Source organism: Artibeus jamaicensis, unplaced genomic scaffold, assembly GCF_021234435.1.
Source record: "Artibeus jamaicensis isolate MK-2021 breed Jamaican fruit bat unplaced genomic scaffold, CSHL_Jam_final contig_851, whole genome shotgun sequence".
NCBI lineage: Eukaryota > Metazoa > Chordata > Mammalia > Chiroptera > Phyllostomidae > Artibeus > Artibeus jamaicensis.
Window position 1 is genome coordinate 4,749,641 of NW_026521986.1, and position 23,738 is coordinate 4,773,378.

At 36.7% G+C, this 23,738-nt stretch overlaps 1 protein-coding gene across 1 annotated transcript in view; it reads right to left on the reverse strand.

Moving 5' to 3' along the window:
* Positions 1–12,418: 12,418 nt before the first annotated feature.
* KCNH5 (potassium voltage-gated channel subfamily H member 5) overlaps positions 12,419–23,738 on the reverse strand; it is a 259,703-nt gene continuing 248,383 nt past the window's right edge. The window contains exon 11 of the mRNA XM_037129143.2: positions 12,419–13,366. Within this exon, the coding sequence (XP_036985038.2) occupies positions 12,419–13,366 (948 nt within the window). The remainder of the gene's footprint in view (positions 13,367–23,738) is intronic.

Consider the following 23,738-nt stretch of genomic DNA (forward strand, 5'->3'; position numbering starts at 1 on the left):
TCTCTGATTTTTGGTTTCTTCATTTCCCAAAGCAGGTGTGGTCCTGATTCATTTCCAGAGTCCCTTCCAGTTGTAAAATGTCTCTTCTAGATTGTTCACATTGGGCACATCTTTATTTATTCCAATTAAAGCACATTATGCTTACTTGCCTGGATTAAACAAAATGGATCTGACACAATATACATGAACAATATATCATTAATGTCAACAATCATACAGAAAGCAAGACCCTCTTTGCTGGTTGGGAGTAGAGCCTTGCTGACACAAGACTGAGCAATATACATGAACAATATATCATTAATGTCAACAATCATACAGAAAGCAATACCCTCTTTGCTGGTTGGGAGTAGAGCCTCACTGACACAAGAACAAGGTTCAACCATGTTCTGCCTTTCATCACACTCTTACGAGAAAACATCCCATGGGACAAAAGTTTCTGTTTCATCTTCTTTTAGTGCCATTTGGCACCTGAATATTTACTCAAATAGCTATAGTATGTTTTATCCTGTTTTGAAAATTGGTCTCTTTCTCAATTGAGTCATTACCACAGAATTTACAAGAAAAGAGTATAATTTATTATTGAGTGTGCATGTGTGTGCACATGTGTGTAAGAAAAAGAGGAGAAAGAGTTGAGTAAGTATTAATCACTGAATATTTATGTAGACAGCATGCCAGCACATTGATGATCCATTTAGGTATGTGTGATCATTATATCCTTGACTCCTGTATAAATGAGTGATTTGGGGCGCTAGGCAGCTAGTCAACATTTTTTTCCCAATCTTTTTGAACTCCTTCCCAACTGGGCAGCTTTAGCTAGATTCAACAAATGGATGATCTATTTACTTCTGTTTCTAAAACTCTTAGGTATCATGATTGTAGGGTACTAAATAACAATCTCAATTCAAAGGGGGCATACATCTTACATAAGATACCATTTTTTGATTTGATAAAAATAAAAGACACATACCCTTATGTAAATAGCATAGTTGAACACACAACTATCCTTTCAGCAACACTCAGAGATGAGGCTAGCAATATTGTCAGTAGCATTAGCTGAAACTGACTCTAGAATCCCTATCCCTGTAAATGCACCCTAATATACTATAACAAAACAACTCTTTATTTAGTTGTTCTCCACCCATTGTTATATTGCACAGAAAAGCACTAGATGTGAATAAGTGATATCAAAAATACATACCTTAAACTAGTGTTTCTTTAATTAGGAAAAATCTGTAGTTCTCCTATAATTGTCTTCCTGTATTACATATTTAGCTCTTTCCATTTAATGCCTCAAGGCTTAGTGGCAAAACCATTTGTGATTTTTTTCTAAAAAATAAAATCATTCTATTGTTTCATGTATATTCTGCCCTTATGCTTCAAAGTTTCATATGTTGGGATAAACCAATAATGTTAGGAAAATAAAATTGTTGACAGGTTAGCAGAATTAAGAAACATTAAAAGAAACTTCCTTGTAAAATAAAAACTCTAAAATTCTACATAGATTTTATCATTACTTTCATGGAAGAGAAAAATCTTGTAATTCAAGCATATTTACTGCTGGGGTTTAAAATTTTAACTTCTGATATAACATTTCTTTAATTTTATTACACTGTCATAGTACAATTTATCAGAGATAAAGTATTACAGAAGTTTAAAATAACATTATCAGAGCTAATGTATCAAAAGGCTGATTTATCTGAACACACTGTTTCCTATTTTTGTAATGAGAAGCTTTTCATTTAATAGGCCAGATTCAAAACAGTAACTTTCAACAAAGACTCAATTCAAACAAGTTCCATAAAATGCATATTTTATTCTGTGTCATGAAAAAATATTCACATTTAAATAAAGTGAGGGAAAAAAAACCAAAGTTAATCCTCCCTGATGAAATATAGTTTATTGTGCTGAAGTCCAGAATTTTAGGGAGTTAAAAACATCCATCTACCAAATCATTTTTAAAATGATGATTTCTGGAGAACAATTTTGAAATAAAGTGATAACCATCATAAACATCCCAGAAGCAATCAAATTTTTATCACAAATATTCTAGAATTGACTCTAAGTCACAAAGTTAAGATGTTTTCACACATTCTCTCAGCAATCAGGTGATTGGTCAACAGTAGATTAAAATTTCTGTGTTACACATTGCAATACATTTGTTTTAATAGAAAAAAAATGACCTGCCAAGCGTAAGTTAGATTTTGAAAAGAGCAAACAAGTACTGCTTAGTGGAATGGTGTTAAAAAACATCACATGAAGTTTTTGCGCTGTTTCCTTGGCCAATATGAGAATTAACTGTCTCTAGTAAATTAACCATTATAGATAGAAGTATCTTTAGTATCCCCAATTCCCACCAGTATAGTTGCAGTGGCAAAAATATTTATGAGTTTTCCAAAATTAATTCCCATAGTAATATTAGCCAGGAATTTGCATTATGCTATACAAACTGCCGTCAACTAGTGCAACCAAAGTCACTACAACATAGAATAAAAAGAAATACACAATTTTCAATATATATAAATACATACATTTAACTTGTGTTGTCGGAGTACCACGCACTTTTAGGAGTCATTGCTTTTTAAAAAACTACAATGGATGTTCCAGGATAGAAACGGTTCTAACTGTTTTCCAGTTCCAATGTGGTAACAATCACATTGTTCCCAGGATGAACTCTGTGTTCTGTCTTGCTTTAACGTGAATGAGTTCTAAGGTGGAAGATGACTGACTGCTTAGGGGAATATGCCAGTGCTTCCAGGGAAAACGAGAGGCACACAAACACTACACTTATATCCTCTCCACAGAAGAATCTCAAGAATCGCAACATGAAAATATTCATGTAGAGATTAAAAACAATCCCCCCACTATTTTCTAAATATGGAATAGGTGAAATAATCTTAATCTTGATTTTAAATGAAAATACGTTTATTTTTTGTATAAACGAACAATTCATGGGTGTGATGTGAGGTACCAATATTAAAGACTGGGGCTATCAAACCTTCTTCAACATGGAATTCAAAATGAATCTTTATTATGAAGTTGCATAGTTTGCTAGCTACTCTTCTATTTGCTCAATCTCATCCTCATCACAAATCTTTCTCATCATACCATGGTTGGAAAAAGTTGAAGAGCAAATGAGGGGTCCATGACACCAAGAGCTCTATGACCAACCATAACCTTTATGTTGTTTTAATCACAAAGTTCAATTTTCCTAACTCAATAAAGAGTCTGACCATGGGAGGAGAAGGTTAAACTTCTCCTTGGTTTGGATAGATTTGATATAAACCTATCAAAGATGATTTATAGAGAAGGAGGATAAAATATTTGACAGTGAATTAACCAAATTAGTGACTATGAATACTCAATCTGGTTTATGCAGGCATCAGCGTGGGTATTTTAGCCTTGTCTGGTCTTTTCATTCAGTAGTCAGTGGTTCTTCATGAAGGAGATACTGGTCAAATCCTCTTGGCTTTCCTCTATGAACACAGTTCAACCAGCCAAGCGTTTATGGGCCTGGGCTTCTAAGTCAGACATAGAGGTTCTAAACTGGGTTGGTAAGGGAATATGTATATATGACCCAATATTTAACAAGCTTTAAAAATGCTTCCTAATGTTGCATTAAAATCTGAACAATAGCTATGACAATGTGTTATCTCCAAATAAATAAATAAAAACTATTAAAAAGCATCACACACACACACACACCACATTAAGAGAAAGCAAATGCCATTCCTGCCTCTTTCATTTTTCTCAAAAGTCTGGCCAAAAAGTATATTTTTTGGTCAATTGTCCTGAGACCAACTGCCTTTAGATATAGTACAAGTCATGACCTCATTTAAACAATAATACCATAATAATATAAAAGCCAGAGATGAAAGTGAGCTAACTCTCAAAAGCTTCATATAGCATCACTGAGGTCCCCCACAGCTGTTATGAAAAAAGCAGAATGGCCTTTTCCCTGCTTATCTCTGGTTATGTTATCACCAAAGTGAAAATGAGATGGTATGGGCTGAGGATTCCAGAGTGAAATATAGTACATAATACCTTCTTTTTTCTCATTTTCTACAGACATTAGCTTTAAAAATTCTCAATGGAAAAAACAAATCTCATTCAGAAAATTAACATTTTTATTAGAGAATATTTAAACTCTCTGAAGTAAATATTAACAGGTTTATTAAATTTGAAAATAACACATTGCCATTCAAAATAGAAATAGTTTATTCGGTGAATGCATTTAATAGTGGTTTGGCCAAAAAGCCAACATCAGTGTAATCAGTAAAAAGATCTGTGTTAGTCTACTTAAAACTCAGTGGGTCAAAAACTAAATTCTAAAAATAAAATCTTTCTGGAGTCTCATCTAAATCCCTATATTAAAAGTGAAAAGAAATTATAGAAAAAATCCTGAATATCTTTCACTTTCCTTGACTACTGCGCATTACTTTTTTAGGTTTAAAATGGAATTGAAAAAGCAAATGCTAATACCAGTGACTACAACTAGCCTCTTATTAATAACCACATTTGGCAACTGACATTCCCCCATGCCTTTCAATTGGTGGGAAAAGTAATAAGAAATTCTATTATTGGATGGGGCACCTTGTGCTTGTAAAGTTATGACCTCAATCTCTGTCATTTACTCTAACCTACTATGAAAAAAGCAAACATTTACATTTACATTACAAAGTAAAATTTAAAAAAATATTTTAAGTTCAGGAACCTTTAAAAGTACATGTCTTCAAAGTCTTGGAATCTGCCTTTGAACTAGACAGACTTGCAATGTCAGTACTCTATAAGATGAAGTTTCCTCCCCAAAGCTTGCCTGACTCTGTTAGAATATCAACCACTCAATAGGTATGCAGCTGCAGTAACTAAATTTGATAATCTAAATAAAGCCTTTAGCATAATGTAAATAGAGAGTGAGCACTCAATATATAAGCTTCAATTAACTTCTTAACTAAATTTGATAATCTAAATAAAGCCTTTAGCATAATGTAAATAGAGAGTGAGCACTCAATATATATAAGCTTCAATTAACTTACTTAACTTCTAAGCCTGAAGGTAAAGCAGCAGATAGATTCCACTCCGTCCTCTCTCAGCCTTTGCCTTCATCATCTTCCTGGTTCCAAGTCCAAATCCTCAATGGTCCCGACCCTCAGAAAGCATGCAAACACATTGGTCTCACCGTAAAAATCAGGAGGTAGAAAATCTCAAGTTAAAATACAGGCTAGTACTCTTAAAACACGTGACACATAATAGGCATTTAAAAAATGCTACCTCATATCCACCTTTCCTACATAACATGACTCAGAATTTTAATTAGAATGTAGGACCAACTACAAATTCTAGTCCCATCTAAACAAGTACAGCAACATAAATGTTTACCTATCTTCTCTTAATTTCTCAATTAAACATTCCCAAAGTCTATCATGCTGTTTTATGAATTTAAATACTCTCCAACAATGAAAAAGTTACCAGCCTTTCTCTACACAGAAGGTGATTTTTTTTGGTTGTGTGTGTTTGTGTATACCCCCAAGTGTTTTGAGTGGTGGTAAAGGACAATAAAGACAGAACTCTCAGATGTTTTAGTTGCCTTCGGACTTGGGTGAAGAACATTTTCTGCCCTTGTTGGGTGGCTGAGAACAAATTATTTGGCATAAAAAGCTTTAAGATTAAACTCATTAATAATAATTAATATGTGCACTGTTTAACAAATTGATGTTTGATATAATTAGACATCATAATTCTATTAATTACTTTGTTAATAAAAAAATTTTTAGCACTTCTCATTTTACATACTTTATGGCCTCTAACAGATTTTTACTATGACATTTGGAAACATAACCACTTATTTTTTAAATTATGAGAATTAAAAACTAAATTCCTTTATCATGGAAAACAAAATGAAAATCAAATATATAATTTTATAAAAGCTCATCTTCACTATTTCCAATGTAGAAAATGACCTAAGGACAAAGGAACTTTTTTTTTATTTTTAAGTTTTGGCTAATAAAACCGTTAAAATTCAGAGTAAGCATTTTATCCTTATATAAAGAAAGTCTATTAATTTTTAAGTGTTAAGCATACTTAATAACTCACATTAGAATTGCTAATAAAGTAATTATTTTTAGCATCTAAATTTCTAGTTCTAGAAATATTCTAAATAAGAAAAGGTGGTTAAAATCCAGAAAATAAAAGACCTATAAATTTGTGAAAAATTAATAGACACTTTTCTGGGGGAAAAATAGATAAGTGGCAAATGCCAAAAAGAAAAAATACAAATACTAGTAAATATTAAGCCTGTGGGTGATGGTTTTGTGCAAATAAATAGACTTCCAGAAATAGATGTCATTGAAGTTCTATATTTCACAGGAAAATGATATGGAAAACCTGAACACATATCTCTTTTAATGAGGATGGTTCGGTAGCTACATTGTTAAAACTACAATTTTCACAATTCATTTATGGACCCTGAAAACATCTCACAGGAGCACTTTTACTTAAGAATGAGAAAAACTGATCATAAGGAATGTATGCAACACAGGTATGTATGAATTTGTTACTTGCTCAAGTGCTAGCATTGCATTTAGTAATTCACAGTATTACTGTTTAAAGACTCTGACACAGGAATGCATCAGAATTTGTCCTTTTGTTTTGCTGACATGCTAGAAAAACAGGCTGTAACTACAGAAATGTAGATGTTATAGTTTTGCTTGCATTCAAACGCCCTTGTTGTTCTTGGCCCATTTGCACTTCTTTCTTTTTTAAAAAAAAATGACTAATGGCATATCCAGGCTTAGCCAACCCTTCTCATTGAGAAGTCTGCACATACTTACACACACCAGTCAATAAACATAATCTAAAGCAAGGTATACTGATAAAACAAAGGTAAAACAATGAAAAAGTCTATATAAACTCACCAGAGTTGATCTGATTGCACCCATAGCATTACCAATTACCGTACTTCTCCATGAGTCTAAATTGCCACTTCTGTTACGATTCTCTTTGTGTATCTGTTCCAAATTGGAAATGCAGGTCTTGATTTGGACTCCTGGGAGCTCATGTTAGCCTGGCACCGGACCTTATTTCAAACGTGACTGTTTTGGTTCTGACTGTATAGCCCCACACACATTTCCTCTCGGTTTGTTTTCCTGGACCAAGATGAGTATTCCCATAATGTCAAATTGATCTTTATCAACCCTCTAAAAACACTAAATGTCATGCCATAGTTGTTAGAATGTTTATTATTGAAGCTGCTAACACCATTTGAGCTGTAAGTACAAAGTTTACACTGAAAGCAAGTTGAATGAAAATATTTATTTACATATGTAATGCAACTGTGAATTGGAATGCCATGGGCCTATCATAGTAGATACAAATATAAATGTTATTTTTATTGACCACTTAGCAAATGTTATTGACCATGTAGCAAATAAATCAAAAGGATTACAACAGATAGTAAAAAGTCAGTCAGTAATGACCAATCTCCTAAGCCTCCTTTAATACATCTCAAATACATCAGGCATTTCTCTTACTAACCCTTCTTTAACTTGATAAATATTGTCTGCTTTCAAAATAACGTTCGATAACTTGTATAACAGTTTTTAAATTCTAACTCGATGGAAAGATTAAAAAACCCAAAAGGAGATCTAAATATCTCTTCTAGTGCATAAAATTTTCCCCTTTGTTTCTATGTGCTCTTGTTTTCTTTACCCAAAGGGTCGTGGCCTCTGAAGTGACTGCAAGTTTGAGTGTATCCCTTAGATATAAGGCTGTCTTTGCAGAATGAGCAAATGTTAACAAAATGAATCTCATTTAAAAAAATGTTGACATGCTAAAAGTGGCTTTCTTGAATTCCCTATATTACTAATCACTCATTATAGTTTTTTAAAAAAATTCAAACCCTGTTTCTTAGGACACAATATAATATGAATGGTGTTTAAATAAAATTCAAGTGTTTTTTAACCTTTTCTTAACATTTATTCAGTTGAAGATATACATTGAAAAATTGGTCATTGGAAAGGATTCTTTCTATATTAAAAATTTTTTTATAAGAACACCTGCCATTGTGGAACCATGTATCTCAAGTCATGATTATTTTATACAAAAAAATGGGAAGATGAATACTCACCAAAGTGGGAAGACACACACTTCGAGTACTCACCAATCTGTTTCTGACTAAGTAGAATAAGAAAAAATCATATTTACATGTATAATTTTTGTCTTTTTCTCCCTTCCCTCAAAAGACCTTCATTCTTTGCATGTTTATTTGATTAGTAGTTCTAAATTCCCAGGTAATTTTCAAGTTTTCTGCTTCCATGCCACTTACTCATGATTGGTCAGCCCCCCGACCTGTCTCCCCAAGCTCTGACCGAAGAAGTCTCCACTAAAACCTACACTATTTGGAAAGCCATCTTGGCTGATCTCCTACGAGAGAAAGAAAAAGACAATGATAATTTGTCTTAATGTGATTTTCATTTAAGAGAAAGATGATTTTTATCACCTAACATTGCCTTGATATGTGACAGGAACGGTTCTTCATTTTATTATTTATTGGTGGATAAATTGAATTGTTTTCCAGACTGATCTTTCCTCTGTCCCTTTTCATCAAGAGCACAAGAGAACTACTCTTATACATACCAAATATGAAAACACAACATTTACATAATTACAAAATATTCATATTTTCAAGTTGATTGTGTATGTATGTACATTCTAGACAAATTTTCTCATTACCTACATCAGATTTTTGAAAAGAGATAGATAAAATAGCTTCAAAGATAAAAATTATACAAGATAGTAGAATTCATTAGGAATATGACAAATAATTTCACCAGTACCAGCTAGGGAACACTTCAAAAACAGTCATTGCTCTGAAGACTAATTAAAAAGATAGTTTTCTCAAAGAATTTAGTTATTTAAAATAGAACAATAGATGGGCCAGATCTCATAGGTAAACAAAATTCCCTTAAATTTAAGAGAAGCTGTGATTTGCATTTGGGTTTCAATAAGATTAAATTTCAAAATAGTACTTTAGTTAGTGGTCATAATTAACATTTCTATTAAAATGCTGGGTACTCTGGGAGTATATATATGTTCTTAGGAGCAATTTTAAACACCAAGTTTTCTAATTCTGTTGCTCTGAGACTTGGGACATTTGTACTTATGTATTTAATGCAAGACGAAGCCAGTGTCAATGACATTTTTCCATTTTAAGAATGAAGTATGTGTCTCTATTCAACATCCATACTAAATTATCTTAAGTACTGCTTACATCAATGTGGGATGCTGTTGACTTTGGGATTGTCATCTGCCTTGTGTGTGCCTATTTGCCTTTTACCATGAGCTTCCCTATCTACTAGATCACATTCGATGCAATGGTACCCTTTATTGGACCAATAAAACTTGCCATTGTGAGGCACAGCTCACATTTCCACTTTTGTTTGACTTTCACTATTGTTACAACCACCTGTCTAGGGTACAGCATCTGATCTTATATACTGTCATAGAAAAATACTGAAGTTGTGTAAGTTGCTTTGGAAAATGTTTGGATTTTAAATATGTATCTATTTACTCCTATTAGTACATTGTTCAGAAATATAATAGTAAAAATTGCATTCTGGATACACCAGGAGCATCTATACAGTGTAAGAATAAACATGCAGTCATCTGGTCCCCCCAAAGAGAATCTACGTCTATGCTGGTTGAGGAAACACAGAACATGACTGTATCATTATTGCACATATTAAAGCAAGTGCTCACCCTCCATTCGACTCTGAGTAAGTTCAACTGGTAAGAACTGTAGAATCTGGGAACCTGAAGGACTATTCTACAGTGTTTGCTGAACACATGCATTCCTGTTGAAAACACCAGAGTGCATTCGGCAGCTCACAATGTCATACGAACAGGAACAGAGGTGGCTGAGAAAGAATATAGTGGTAACTGCACCATAAATAAGCAGTTGATACTTTTTTCACCCTTTGTGATGACTCGCAGTAGTTCAAAACTGCATGTTTCTTTCCCACACAAATAAAGAATGACATTAGAGGTCAATGTGGTGAAACTCTGAGTCAGTGCCAGACCACAGTGGGTATATCCACCCACTGTGGATAGGCTTGGGCTGCAGCTTCACACTGCCCGGCTGTTTCACAGTCACTCTCTCACGGCTTCACAGCAACTGTTATTTCCAAAGCACGTGGCTAAAGCTGAACTGCCATTTCTGTACTCAGATTATTTTTTCCCACTCATCCACCTTTAAACGCTTAGCCTAGCTTGTCTCACACATGGTTAAATGGAAAAATGAAATTCCACTAAAAACTCATCCCTGAAATTCAATAAATGTCAGAGGTCAAGAAGAAGGTACCATCCTCCCCATGAAAGCAACAAAGTCCCCATTTCAAGGCTGACCCCTTACACCTGATTACTTCATTCTTCTGTGCCTGTGGGAGGGGAACACTGTAGCAGAGCATGGAGACATGCTCCCTTGAAAACTTCCATTGTGGGTGATAAAAGTCATGGGCACAAAGGAAGGAAAAGGGAACCTATGGCACATGGCAGCTGTTCCGAGACTCCTGGATTAAAGAGGCACATCATGAGGGCATGTGAAGAAGTTCTAATAAAACTTCTACAGTATCGACTGTTTTTATACATGTCTTTGTTTTGCACTTCCCCAGTCTGATTGTGATAACTGGCCTTTTGGTTCTGGCGGTTTGGTTGAGGGATGCCGGGAGATAGTCAGAAAGGCTCATAAAAATGGGCACAATAGATCAAAACTTCTCCTTTGATCAATTTGTGTATGTTGTCAGTCTATGTGTATAGATGGCCCGATAATGCACAAATTACTGGTGTATATTTTCTCATGATGCAAACACTAACTGCCCTGCTCCCCCATTACATGCCATGCATATACCAGTTCAAAAGTATGTCTCACTCATCAACTTTACAAAATATCCTGTAATCAAAAGCAATAAATTCTTCTGAGTTCTTACAAATAAATGTGTATTTGATTCCCAATACACATCATTTAAAGGACTAGTTATACACAACTGTTTGTGACTTTTTTTAGTTGATAATAGGCACTTTCTAAGAGGATTTGTGACCCAAAAGACTCTGAAATTCAGTCTCTAGTACTGCTCTTTCATAAGTGGATCTGCCTGAGCCATAGTAGTCTATTTGTCAACTTCGCAGAAGTCCAGCAGTAGAACTGTGTACAAAAGAGCTGTAGAAAATTGCAACCAGAATAAAATGATAGAAAAGCAGTTATCTGCGTTGAGCAACTTAACATCTACTTCTTAGTTGTTTTTTAATCACATTTCATGTGTTATTGCTACACACAGTGAAACATCATGTGTGAGCAATTCTGTACCTGTGTTTCATTCTTCCTAAAAGATACAGATGTGCTACAAAAACTTGTCTACTTACATTCTTTTTTATTTTATATCATTACAGTTAAAACTTTGATATGATTACTTAAATGTTTGGTTCTTCACTAAGAGCCTTTTAACTTCACCTTTGAACAAGTTTTAGACACACAAATTTAGAACATTTATCACCTTTGGAAAACCAGCATCTCTAACATAAATCGTTAAAAGGCCCTTTTACCCTGTGGTGCAGTATTTCTATAGTAATATACACTACATTAATAGTCTAGTGTTTATGGGGTTGATAAAATCAGCTTACAAGATGGTAGCTGTTCTCCAAGACGGAGGGAAGGGGGATTTCCTTACATAGGAGTTAATGATTACTATCTAATATAATATGGAAAAAGAAGAGGTATAGCTGAGCAAAAATGCAATCATGCACAAAACCCATAGCAATAAGTTTTCAATACCCCACAATGCTAGCTGACTTAGGCAACAAAAGAGTCATTTAAATGGAGAAAACACTGCCTATTGGGGAAAATAGCCTAGCGCTGAGTTATAGAAAAATATTCTAAAGAAAAAGATCATAAAATGACCCTAAGAGTTTAGAAAGTTGAACTCTTCCTTGGCATTAATCCATAATTTTAACTCAAAAGAACAGTGAGGAAATGACAGTGCAATCTACTCAGCCTGAGATCAGATTTGTCACCGCAACATTGGCAGGTTGGACCCTGATTCTTCAAATATTACATTGCCTTGATTAACAAAAATCATACTTCTTTTTTAAAATTATAGACTAGAGATTATAAATGAAAGCAAAGTGTGCATGCAGTCAACTGCATCATATACAAGCAACATCTATGTTTTTAATAATCATCTTTGGCAGGCCAGAATCCAGCTGGACATGCAATATTTACATATCAAAATCCATATTGTGTTCATCATATTGAAAGCAAGTGAAAATATATATGTATATACTGTATATACACACTTCTGTATATAGATGTATATACTATTTTAAGATATTAACAAATATATATGTATGTATATATATATATATATATAAATTAGAAGTGGATTTCATCTTTGTCAGATTCAGGTGACTCAGGCCTGGAAACACTAAAAATATCCTGACACGGAATTTGGGGAGCTACCTGGAGTGGCGTTTGGGACTTGGGAGAAGAGGTCTGGGACACGCTTTTTTCTGAGAGTATTTTTAAAATTTCTGCCACCTGCTTCTCCAAGGCAGTCATCCTGCAGCTTAGGAGCTGAATGTCCTCTCTGAGTTCGTGTTTGACTTCCTGCAGTGTGGTCTGTAAGGCTTGCTCGGGGATGGGATAAAAGGGGTGCTTGGCATCAGCCTGAATGGGGCTGTGCTCAAGCGGACTTCGCACCTCACCGGCCTTATCCAAACGAAGGTCGCTTTTTGTAATCCCACTGTCACAAGAATCTGTCTTCCTTAAAGGGTTTTTGGTCACACTGTTCTCTGAGTCACTGCCCTTGGGGTCCTCTGACAATAGCCCCATGGACTCAGCTTTTGTGACATTATTCCAGTCTTCTTTTTTCTCCTCCTGGGCTCCCATGTTATTCTTGAGTCGCAGCCACCCTTTCCCATTTCCGTTCTTCATTCTTACCGGGCTGTTGACTTTGAGACATTTGGGGTCAGCACCGCCATTGGGCCTGAGCTCCATGGCATCACGGTTGTTCTGCTTGAGGGACTCGCTGGCTTTCACGTAGGCCAGCGATGTCTGAATGGGCGTGATCTGCGACACCGTGACCACGCTGGTGCCAGTGATGGACGCTCCATTCTGCAAGGAGCGGCTCTCTACCTGGAGCTGGTTCCGCTCCGGGTCGCTCTGCGTTGACCCCTGATTCCGCAGCTCCTTCTGCTGCTTGAACTTCTGGAAGAGCTTCCGGACCGGGTGATCCACCGGGATGCTGAGCGTGACTTCGTTCTTCTGCCTGAGGCGCTCCTCCTCCTCTTTCTTCACATCACTGATTTTACGGAAAATGATCTGTGGTGGGGCAGAGATATCGAAAATATGATAAAAACAGATGAATTTATAATTGTGTGACACCGTAGCAGATGTACTTGGTTTTACAGAAGAAACCATCAAACACAGGGCAAGATCATTTCTGAAAGCAAAAAGTATTCTAATACTATTCAACACATGATATGTACTTAAAACTCAGCATGGGGCCGTTGACTAAGATTACTTAGCTTTCGTAATTCTAGAGAGAGTGTAGTGAAGAGACAACTGAATAGAGGTACTTGCTTTCTAGTTCATGTTCCTATGTAATAGAAAATATCTATATATTAATATATATGTGTGCATACATATATGGGTAAAGAAATATATATTTGTCTCTTAAATTTACTTGTAATACATCACTGTTTTGTATGTTTTCCTTTAATATATATGATTCAAAACCATTTTAAATGGATTTAAAACCATCCCCTGTTTAAAAGTCAGATAGTAAAATTTCCAGGGAATGAAAGTACTGAAAAGTGAGACAGTTTACCAATGAAGCCCCTGGGCTGGGCATGAGGAAGGGTTACATTTATTCTTATGGTCCCAGAGGGCAGACCCAGGATCTATCAGTAAACGTTTCTGGGAGGTAAACACGACCTCCATGTATACACTTCATTTCAAGCTGCTATCTGTCAACTGACTAACTTGAAAACTCACAAACCTCACACCACTAAAATATTCAAACAGAAGGAAGGATATTGTCCATATAATATTTTCACTGAGTGGAAGGCTGAACTCTTCAAATTCCAGTTTTCTTTAAATTTTAAACATAAAATTAAATACATAGTGTGTGTGATGTTAGATGAGTATCCACAAATAAATACGCCCACTTTTATGAATAAATGTATTTTGAAAATGATATTAGAAATGTATAATTCCATCAAGAGAAATAAAAATATTAACTACATAAGAAATTATCACTTCTATTATCAGAGTTAGAAATGAATTTAATAGTGTAAGATTTTTGACTGAGTCCTTCTGAAAAACGAAATAACTGCAGATGAAGGCTGTAAGAAAAATTCAAAGGGGAGTTAGATGAAGTGCTTTCAGAAACAGACAATTTTATGATAACAGCAAGATTACTTACTTCCATCACCCTGTCTCATTAAGTTTTTGGTTAGGTTGGAAATATACAAGAAGAGTCCCTGGCATATAATAGACTCTCAAAATATGTTGGCTCTTTCCTCTGAACTCTCATAAAATGCTTTGTATTTCAAGCCATTTTCATCACGTCTTGAAGATCCAGCTTCCAGGAGAAACACATAGTCACTGATTTTATACCCGAAACCAATAGTGATGATGGTCTCATCAACAGGGAAGCCAGGGAGACAGCAGTTCTCTAAGGGCACATTTTAAAAAGTGAGACTGATGCACTAAATATAGCTCATCATGTGGTAATGATTTGAAATTTAAAATAAATATTTTCTAAATTCAATAACTGTCTGTAAAGATCAGCATATTTTCCCCATTCTAGTGGCACAGGATATTGAATCTTTTTAAAAGATGTAATACTAATCTCCAAGTCTAACATCAAAGCTCCAACAGTTTAATTACACATCTTTCAAAGGGTTGGCAAATTTCTTGTATCTCCTGAGTAAACAGAGTTTGTTCTAAGACTTCGAGATATGCATACTCCTAAAAGAAAAGATATTAATACTCTCTGGGACCAGATATATTCAAACATGGAAACCTAGATACTTTATTTGTGTTTCATCCCCTACTGCCAAGAGGGCACTCACGTTGGTTCTATGAACTGACATGAGGAATTAACATAAATAATTGGCCACATCCTGCTTCATACTCAGTTCTTATCTTTTTTGTTTTTTTTAAAGATTGTTACTTATCCTTTCATAGACATAGCCTAGTGCAATGTGGTGACAGTGGCCTTCCCATTTGGGAAAAAAGGATCGATTTCAAACTATTAGTGGAGGAGGGCAGGTACTTGACACAGGGATATCAGATAATATGCAGGATATCCTTGCAATATTTAGGACATACTTATACTAAAAAATGTACATTATTATTTGTTGTTTGCCTGAAATTCAAATTTAAGTAGTGTCCTGTATTTTTGTTTGCTAAATGTGGCAGACTTACTGGTATATGATAGACAAGGACATTACTGGGTACATGCACTGGCCACATGCACTACCCTGGGAGGCTTGTAGTTTTTTAAAGATTTGAGGTCCTTGAAGACTGTGGATTTGGAGACATCTGAGGCTGGAAGTTTTATATTTAAAATAATAACTAATAATTGCTTACAATTATTGTGTGTTTACCACGTTCAGGATGCTTGGTGATTTAAGAGTGTAATATGCCCAAGTAAAACATCAATTTAAAAAAGCCATTTCCAGCTTTCTTGACCCCCAGCTGCATCATCCCACCCCAACCCCAGCAGCCAAGATCAAAGGTGCTTGGACCGCTGAGAACGAAGACTCCAAATGTCAAACTGTCAGAGTCCTGACAGTCTGCACTAGCAGATAAAGCAATAGAATTGGGTTGGCATATTCTGCCACCAAGAAGACATAAAAGGACCTGAGAATGATAGAGAGAAAGGTTTGGGACATTAGGAGACTCCTAAGAGTGTGGCATGTTGGTCTGTTCCCTCTACTCCCCACTCCAGGGGACAGGGGATGAGGTGATATTAGACATAGCTCCCTTGAGGTTGGGTTGTACTTATGAACATAAAGACAGGTCCTAAATTCTCATCTGGAGTTTGCAGAGCAACAGAACCTACACATCTCCTCTCTGGAGCCAGGAAAGCTGAGTGGAAAACACAGGTACCCTCACTGGAGAGCAAAGATTACCTCCTCTGTAGCCTGGATGGGCATGGCTAGGATCCCCATGGGCCCAGGAAGCCACAGAAGGGAGCCGATTGTAATTTCATCCCCCCAAAGCCCAATGAGGCAAAGGTACCCCATGAGGTAGAAGTTATTATTACGCCCAGTAAGATACCTGCTGGCAGGACTTACAGACCATTACACGTGCCCCACAATAAATAAAGCCCTAGAGCTCACTTGGACAGTTCAAAAAGCCAACACTATGGATTAACCAGAAGCCTTCCAGATCTTATGGACAAACCCTTGGTACTGAAGTGACTCCCACCCACTGTCCCCACTACACACACATACACACACACACCTCTCTCAGTAACAAAGGCAATCTTGAGCCCCATGAAAGAACAAGCAGGTGTAGAGGAAGGGCTGAGAGGAGAGGGAGGGTCACGAGGCAATTTCCTACGCAACCTACAGAATTTGAACAGGAGCCTAACAAAAAATAATAATATTTGTATTTGATCAACTACTTACCATAACCAGGTTTTTACACCAAAATCAACTTTGAAAAACATTACTGGATTGGATGGAATTTGGTGAATGAGACTGAATTTATCTTCTATCTTTTGACTGCAGAAGAGAAATTAAGACTAACTGAAAAACAGTTATAAGAAGTTTACCTACAGCAAAAAGATTATGTCCACCCACGTTATCTAATTTAACTGTCATAATTGCTCTGTGAAATAAATCCTATTATTCTCACATTACAGAAATGCAAACTAAGGCACAGAAAGTTTAAGTGGTTTGCCCTAGGTCACACAACTAGTAAGTGACCAGGATACAAGTCCAAGGAGCCACATTGCAAACAGTTTATACCCCACTGCAGCGCCTCAGGGTGACTTTGACACTTCCTGCTGTGAAGACCCAGACAGTCCAGTGGGTGAAGTAGGGATACAGCACTTCCACACCCAGCAAGTAGCCCTTCACAGAGCTTTTGTCTTGGAAAACCATCCCTAAAAGCAGTCAATTGAACGAAAGACTGAGCCCCGTGCTTGTTGAGTAATTAAGAGCCTTGCCAAAAAAGCTGAGGAGAGCCTTAAAGAAGACAGTCTTTAAACTGTCCTCACTCTCAAAGGCAAAGCCTGTAGGCTTGTCTACCTGTGCTCAAAATACCTGCCACCATTTTGTGGCTTCTTGTTCCCTTCAAGGGAACCCTTGTATTTTCTTGTAACTTGCTTCTACATATATTAAATTTATTACCTTTATGAAAGGCAATGACTGAGGAAGGTCAAAGAAAGTTATTTTTTCTGTACTTAAATACCATCTTTGATTCAACTAATTCCCAGATTTGTTTGTTATGAGGACAGGGATTGTTGTCTGTACCTCCAGTCTCTACAACAGTGTATGTTACATTGAAAGACCTCAATAAATAAATGTTATTTATTAATTCAATAACCTTTTCATATATTCAGCAAATATATGGTTGTAATAAGCCTATGAATCAAAAATAGTACAAATAGGAAGACTTTTTTCTAACTTTATTATTTCTCACTCTCTAAACAATGAATCAATGGTATATATATTATTATAATCAATCATTAATGTCTTCTCCTATTTCCCCATTTGGAAGCAAACACGAAGCCATTTACCCTGGCATCCCCGGCACCTGGCCCACTGCCAGGCAGGAGGAAATGGTTAACAGATGCTTTCTGAGTAGCATCAGGTTTAGATCTTCGACCCAGGAATCAGTCTTTAAAGACCTGAGTCAGAACAATTTCATTGTAAGGATGTAATAACGTCCATTAAGAACTTATTTTCCAGCTAATGACAATGCAACACTTTCTTAATGTGAAGTAAAAGAATATGGACACTAAGATTAAAAACAAAGAAATGAAAAGATGATTTAATTATGTTTACAAGGTTTAAAGACTAACAATTTATTGAGGTGCCAGCACCCTTGATACATGTCTTATATGTTAAGCATGGATAGCTCTCTGTTCTGTCTTGTTTTAAAGAGTGCATATGTCACAAATAAAATAAAACAGGATGCCTAAAGTAATGCATTATATTTCAAAAACATTAAAAGTAATAGGCCCTCTCTATAAATCCTCATAGTTTTGAAGATAAACTTTATGACCCTTCACTCTAAATTTAAATAACAATGTATTTGTACTACTAAGGAGCTACACTTCATCACAAAAATAGCAAGGTGATTGATTATTCTACATTACCATACAAGCATAAGTATTCTCAAATATATCCTTCAGAGTCTTTCCTTCTAAGAGGTGCTTTTTACTTTTACCTTTTTAATCATGCACATAATAAAAAAGTTCAACTGAGTAACAGAATGAAAGATTGATAAGTTTTATTTAGTTAAATCCTTTAAAAAGAGAATTATTTTATTTAGATTAAAAAACCTACATGCTACTCTTTGGAAGTTGCAAGAATCTGCAAACATATTGATAAAAGTTTTTATAATCCAATTGATTCTTATATGGGCAGTGTGCCATACAGAAGTAAAATGTTCCCTGCTAATCCACTACATTAGCTATATAGATTAATTTTACACATTTATTACATGGAAATGATGATGATTTATCTCTAGGAGACAAACAAAAGAAACCACTCCCAAAATGTCATTTTAGAAAATGTTAGACCTCCAAGTGTTGGAAGTAAACTAAGTGCCCATCAGTAAATGAATGGATCAAAAAACTGTGATACATTTACACAATGTAATACTATGCAGCAGAAAGAAAGAAGGAGCTTCTACCCCTTGTGACAGTGTGGATAGTATGGAAAGCATTATGCTAAGTGAAATAAGCCAGGAAGTGAAAGACAAATACCATAAGATCCCACCTATAAGTGAAAACTAGTCAACAAAAGAAACAAGCAAGTGAAGTATAACCAGAGACATTGACCCTAAGAACAAACTGACAGTAACCAGAGGTGAGATGGGAGGGGATGATGGGAAAAAAGGGGGGAAGGGTTTTCAGGGACATGTATAGAGGACACATAGACAAAACCAAAAAGGATCAAGGGTGGGAAGTGGGAATGGTTGGGGTGGGGAGACATGGTGGGGGAAAAATGGAGACAACTGTACTTGACAACAATGAAGAACGTGGAAAAAAGAAAGAAAATGTTAAACAATCTGAGTGAAGTTCATAGGACAGCAATGCAAATGGATTAAATGACATAAAAGGAAAAATGTATATACATGATTATCAATGCGGTGTTAAATCACCCTTTAAAAATCTAACAGTTTTTTTCTCAGTATTAAAAATTTAGAGCTTCTTGCACTCAATGTGCTCTGTGTCCATTTTTCCCCCTAATGGCAAATCAAATTGCTGATGAACATGACAAAAGAATTGAGGACAAAATTTTTTTTTAATCACGAATCAGGCTGATTTCAGCCATACATCTATTGGCAGAATGCACAATAGCTTGTACTGTTTCTGTGAGTAGAGAGGTTTATCTCATTCAAGCTTTTCTTCTGCATGCTTCATTATGTTCTGTGGAGCTCATACTGGAAGACTTAATTTATTTAAATGATAAAAGCTTCTTAAACGTAATAGGAAACATAGCCAACTGAGCTTTCCATTTCAAAAGTAGGACATTTGATCATAAAAGTGATAGCAAAATTGAGTAATTTGAATATGTACTGAACTTTGAAATCTAATAAAGGAAAGGAAAAAGGGGTTAGAATCATTTGCTTAATGATATAGGTTCAGTATTTTATAATATGAAGAAGGATAGCTTCTGTGTTTTGTCTCAAATGGCCCATGACTCTCCATATCTGTGAGTCTAGGGAATTGACTAGGAATTTATAGACACGTATAATCAAACAGCAGCTCCTGTTCCCTGACCATATGAGATCTAGTTGGTTTCTTTTTTTTTCTATTTCTATAAATTTAGTCACTAATTCTAACTCTAGTACTTTCAATCCATTCCAATCTGAACTAATACTACAAAGCATTATATTTATTAAGCACACTGCCACATTGGAGGTTATAAGCTCTTCCTAGAAAAGGCCACAGAGATGAAGCTGTGGCTGGTGGCCATCCAGCAAATTCAGATGTGTGAAGGAAGGGTACTGAACACATCAGGACTTCTGGTCAAGATGGAGGCATAGGTAAATATGGCTCATCTCCTTGCATGACCACAACAAAATTACAACTAAACAACAAAACAACCATTATTCATAGTCATCAGAAATCAAGTTGAATGGAAGTTTAACAACTATGAATTAAAAAAACTACAACCATCCAGACTGGTAGGAGGGGCAGAGACACAGAATGTGCTGGTCTCACATCCACACGTGATGCATAAAAATTCAGAAGGGATATATCAGAAATGAGGAGTCCCAGTCCCAAAGCAGCCCCACCCCCCAGCCCAGGGTTCTAATGCCAGGAAGGTAAGTCCCCATAGCTTCTGGCTGCAAAAGCCAGTGGAATATGAGTTGGTGGAAGAAACTTCTGAAGTCCTAAGCAGTTCCTTTTAAAGAACTCACACACAGAGTCACTCAGACTCACTCGCTCTAAGCTCCAGCATCAGGGCAGCAGCTTGAAAGGCACCAGTGGCGTGCAGGGAGGAACTGAAGTAGCTGGCTTGAAGGAGAGAGCTGAGGGACAGCCTTTTCCCACATAGGAAGGTAGGCAAAGGTCACTGTCCTTCTTCCGAACCCACCCCCAACAGAGCCACAGAGCCAGGAGGTGGATGCAGTATGAGACTGCATCAACCTGGCTAACCCTGTTTGCCCCACCCTGGAGTTCCCCTGAGGCTCCATCCCTCCCAATTTACAGCTCACCCAAGCTGTTAACAGCTGACCTCAGTGAACCCCCAACCCCCATATCTCTTGCTAAGTGGCTCCAGGCCTGGCACTAGCAGCAGCAAGCCTAGATTCACAGCTTAGCTTCGCCTAGAAACCTCCAAGCCCAGCACCAGTGGCAGCTACCTGCAGATTGCTTTATATCTCAGGCACGGTGGCCCCAGGCAGAACAAAGGTGGGGGCTGACACTGGCCTGCACCACCCAGGAAACCACAGAGACTGCACAGCCAGTGGAAAGCTACAGACCACTTCAGAGCACCACCACCCTGCCCCTGCACAGCTGATCCTCCACATAAGGCAGAAGTTGGTGGTAAGTGGTCACAGCCAGTCCTTGCAGCTGACTGACCTAGGTAAATCCCTCCCCCAACCTGCCAACAGCAATCAAAGCTCAACTACAAGAAGAGGGTATACTCAGCCCACAGGAAGGATGCACCTGGAGGACTCAGCTTGAGTGATGGGGAGGCTGTGCTCCTGGACCGTACAGGACACCTACTACATTAGGAAGTCATAGCAACTCTATCTCATACATACAAACAAACACAGGGAGGCTGCCAAAATGAGGAAACGGAGAAACATAGCCCAAATGAAAAAAATGAAACAGATCAAAATGACAGAAAAAGTCTGAACAAAATGGAATAAGCAATCTATCAGATGCAGAGTTCAAAACACTGATTATAAGAGTACTCGAGTAACTTAGTGAGGACCTCAACAGCATAAAAAAGATACAGTCAGAAACAAAGAATACACTGATTAAAATAAAGAACAATTTACAGGGAAAAACAATAGTAGAGTGGATGAAGCCAAGAATCAAATCAATGATTTGGAACATAAGAAACCAAAAAACAACCAGTCAGAACCAGAAGAACTAAAAAGAATCCAAAAAGATGAGGCTAGTGTTAGGAGCCTCTGGGATAAGTTCAAATGTTCCAACATTCATATCATAGGGGTGCCAGTGCCCATCAGTAAATGAGTGGATCAAAAAACTATCGTGAGCCCTGGCTGGCCTAGCTCAGTGGATTGAGCGCGGGCCTGCGAACCAGAGTATCGCGGTTCGATTCCCAGTCAGGGCACATGCCTGGGGTGCAGGCCAGTTCCCGGCAGGGGACGCATGAGAGGCAACCACACATTGATATTTCTCTCCCACTCTTTCTCCTTCCCTTCCCCTCTCTCGAGAAATAAATAAAGAAAATATTTAAAAAAAAAAAAAAAACTATTGTGTGCCCTGGCTGGTGTAGCTCAGTGGACTGAGCGTGGCCTGCGAACCAGGGGATCGCGGTTCGATTCCCAGTCAGAGCACATGCCTGGGTTGCAGGCCAGTTCCCAGCAGTTCCCAGCAGGGGACGCATGAGAGGCAACTTGATACATTGGTATTTCTCTCCCTCTCTCCTTCCCTTCCCCCTCCAAAGATAAATAAAAAAAATTTTTTAATATAAACTATTATGCATTTACACAATGGAATACTACGCAGCAGAAAGAATGAAGAAGCTCCTACCCTTTGCAACAGCATAAATGGATATGGAGAATATTACGCTGAGTGACATAAGCCAGGTAGTGAAAGACAAATACCATATGATCTCACCTATACATGGAACCTAATCAACAAAAAGAAACAAGCAAGCAAAAAATAACCAGAGATATTGAAATAAAGAACAAATTGACAGTAACCAGAGGGGAGGGGGAAAAGAATAAAGGGGGAAAGAAGGGGCAGGGGGGGTCACAGAAAACATATAAAGGACCCAGGGACAACGACAGTAGATGGAGGGAAGGATAGAATGTGGGGCAGGGGGTACAGCAGAGGAGAGTAATGGTGAAAAATGTGGACAGCTGGGGTTACATCAGGTAGATATACTCTTTCTGTTCGGTAACAAAAAGGATGTGTTATGATCTAGTCCAGCTTCTTAGGTCCTAAATAAACTTTAAGACATTAATCAATCAATTGATTAATGAAAACAAAAGGAAGGAAGGGAGGTAAGTAGAGCAGGAGAAGGCAGGGAAGGAAGGAGGAAGGGAAGGAGAGCAAAATGTATCACTCCCAAAACACGTCTCTTTGGCATAATGATTATCTTGAGCTGGTTACTTTTAAGAAACATCATACACAGGAGAAGCTTTAAAAACTGAGTAGAAGTCATTCCTTTGTAAGAGACATTTACATTTATAAGGGAAATCTCTTTTTGTAAGAGTCTCTGATCAGAAAGAGAAAAATGATTCTAAATTTTTAGAAATTCTTTATCAATAGAGAGGCAATGACTTATATCTACAAAACAACCTTACCCTTGTTTACTGTGGTTTTCTAAGTAACCCCACCTCCCCATAACTGGCCTCCATACCTCCCCCAATATCTCCTTTTGCTGTTAGCTGGAAATGCTATTTAAGGAGGTATACATGTATACAAAAGTTATGCTTGTTATTAAACTTCTCTCTTCTGTTAATCTGTCTTTTATTTTCAGTCTAATAGGGTAGAAGAAAAAAATTTTTCTTCCCACACAGAAGAAAGAGGAAAAATAAATATTTTTTGATTTTGCAAATGTAGATAAGGGTGGTTAGTAAGATGCAAATGCAGAACATTTTAGAATTACTAATATAATTCCTGAATTTACTAATGAAATGTTCTAGGCCTTATTTCTATTTACCATATAAAAGATCATTAATCTGAAATCCCTGGGCTATCACAAACATGAAAATGTCTTTTTCCTAAGGAACAAAACATAGATTATAAACTCAATTACTGACTTTAGCATAACCCTGAAATAGAGTTGAT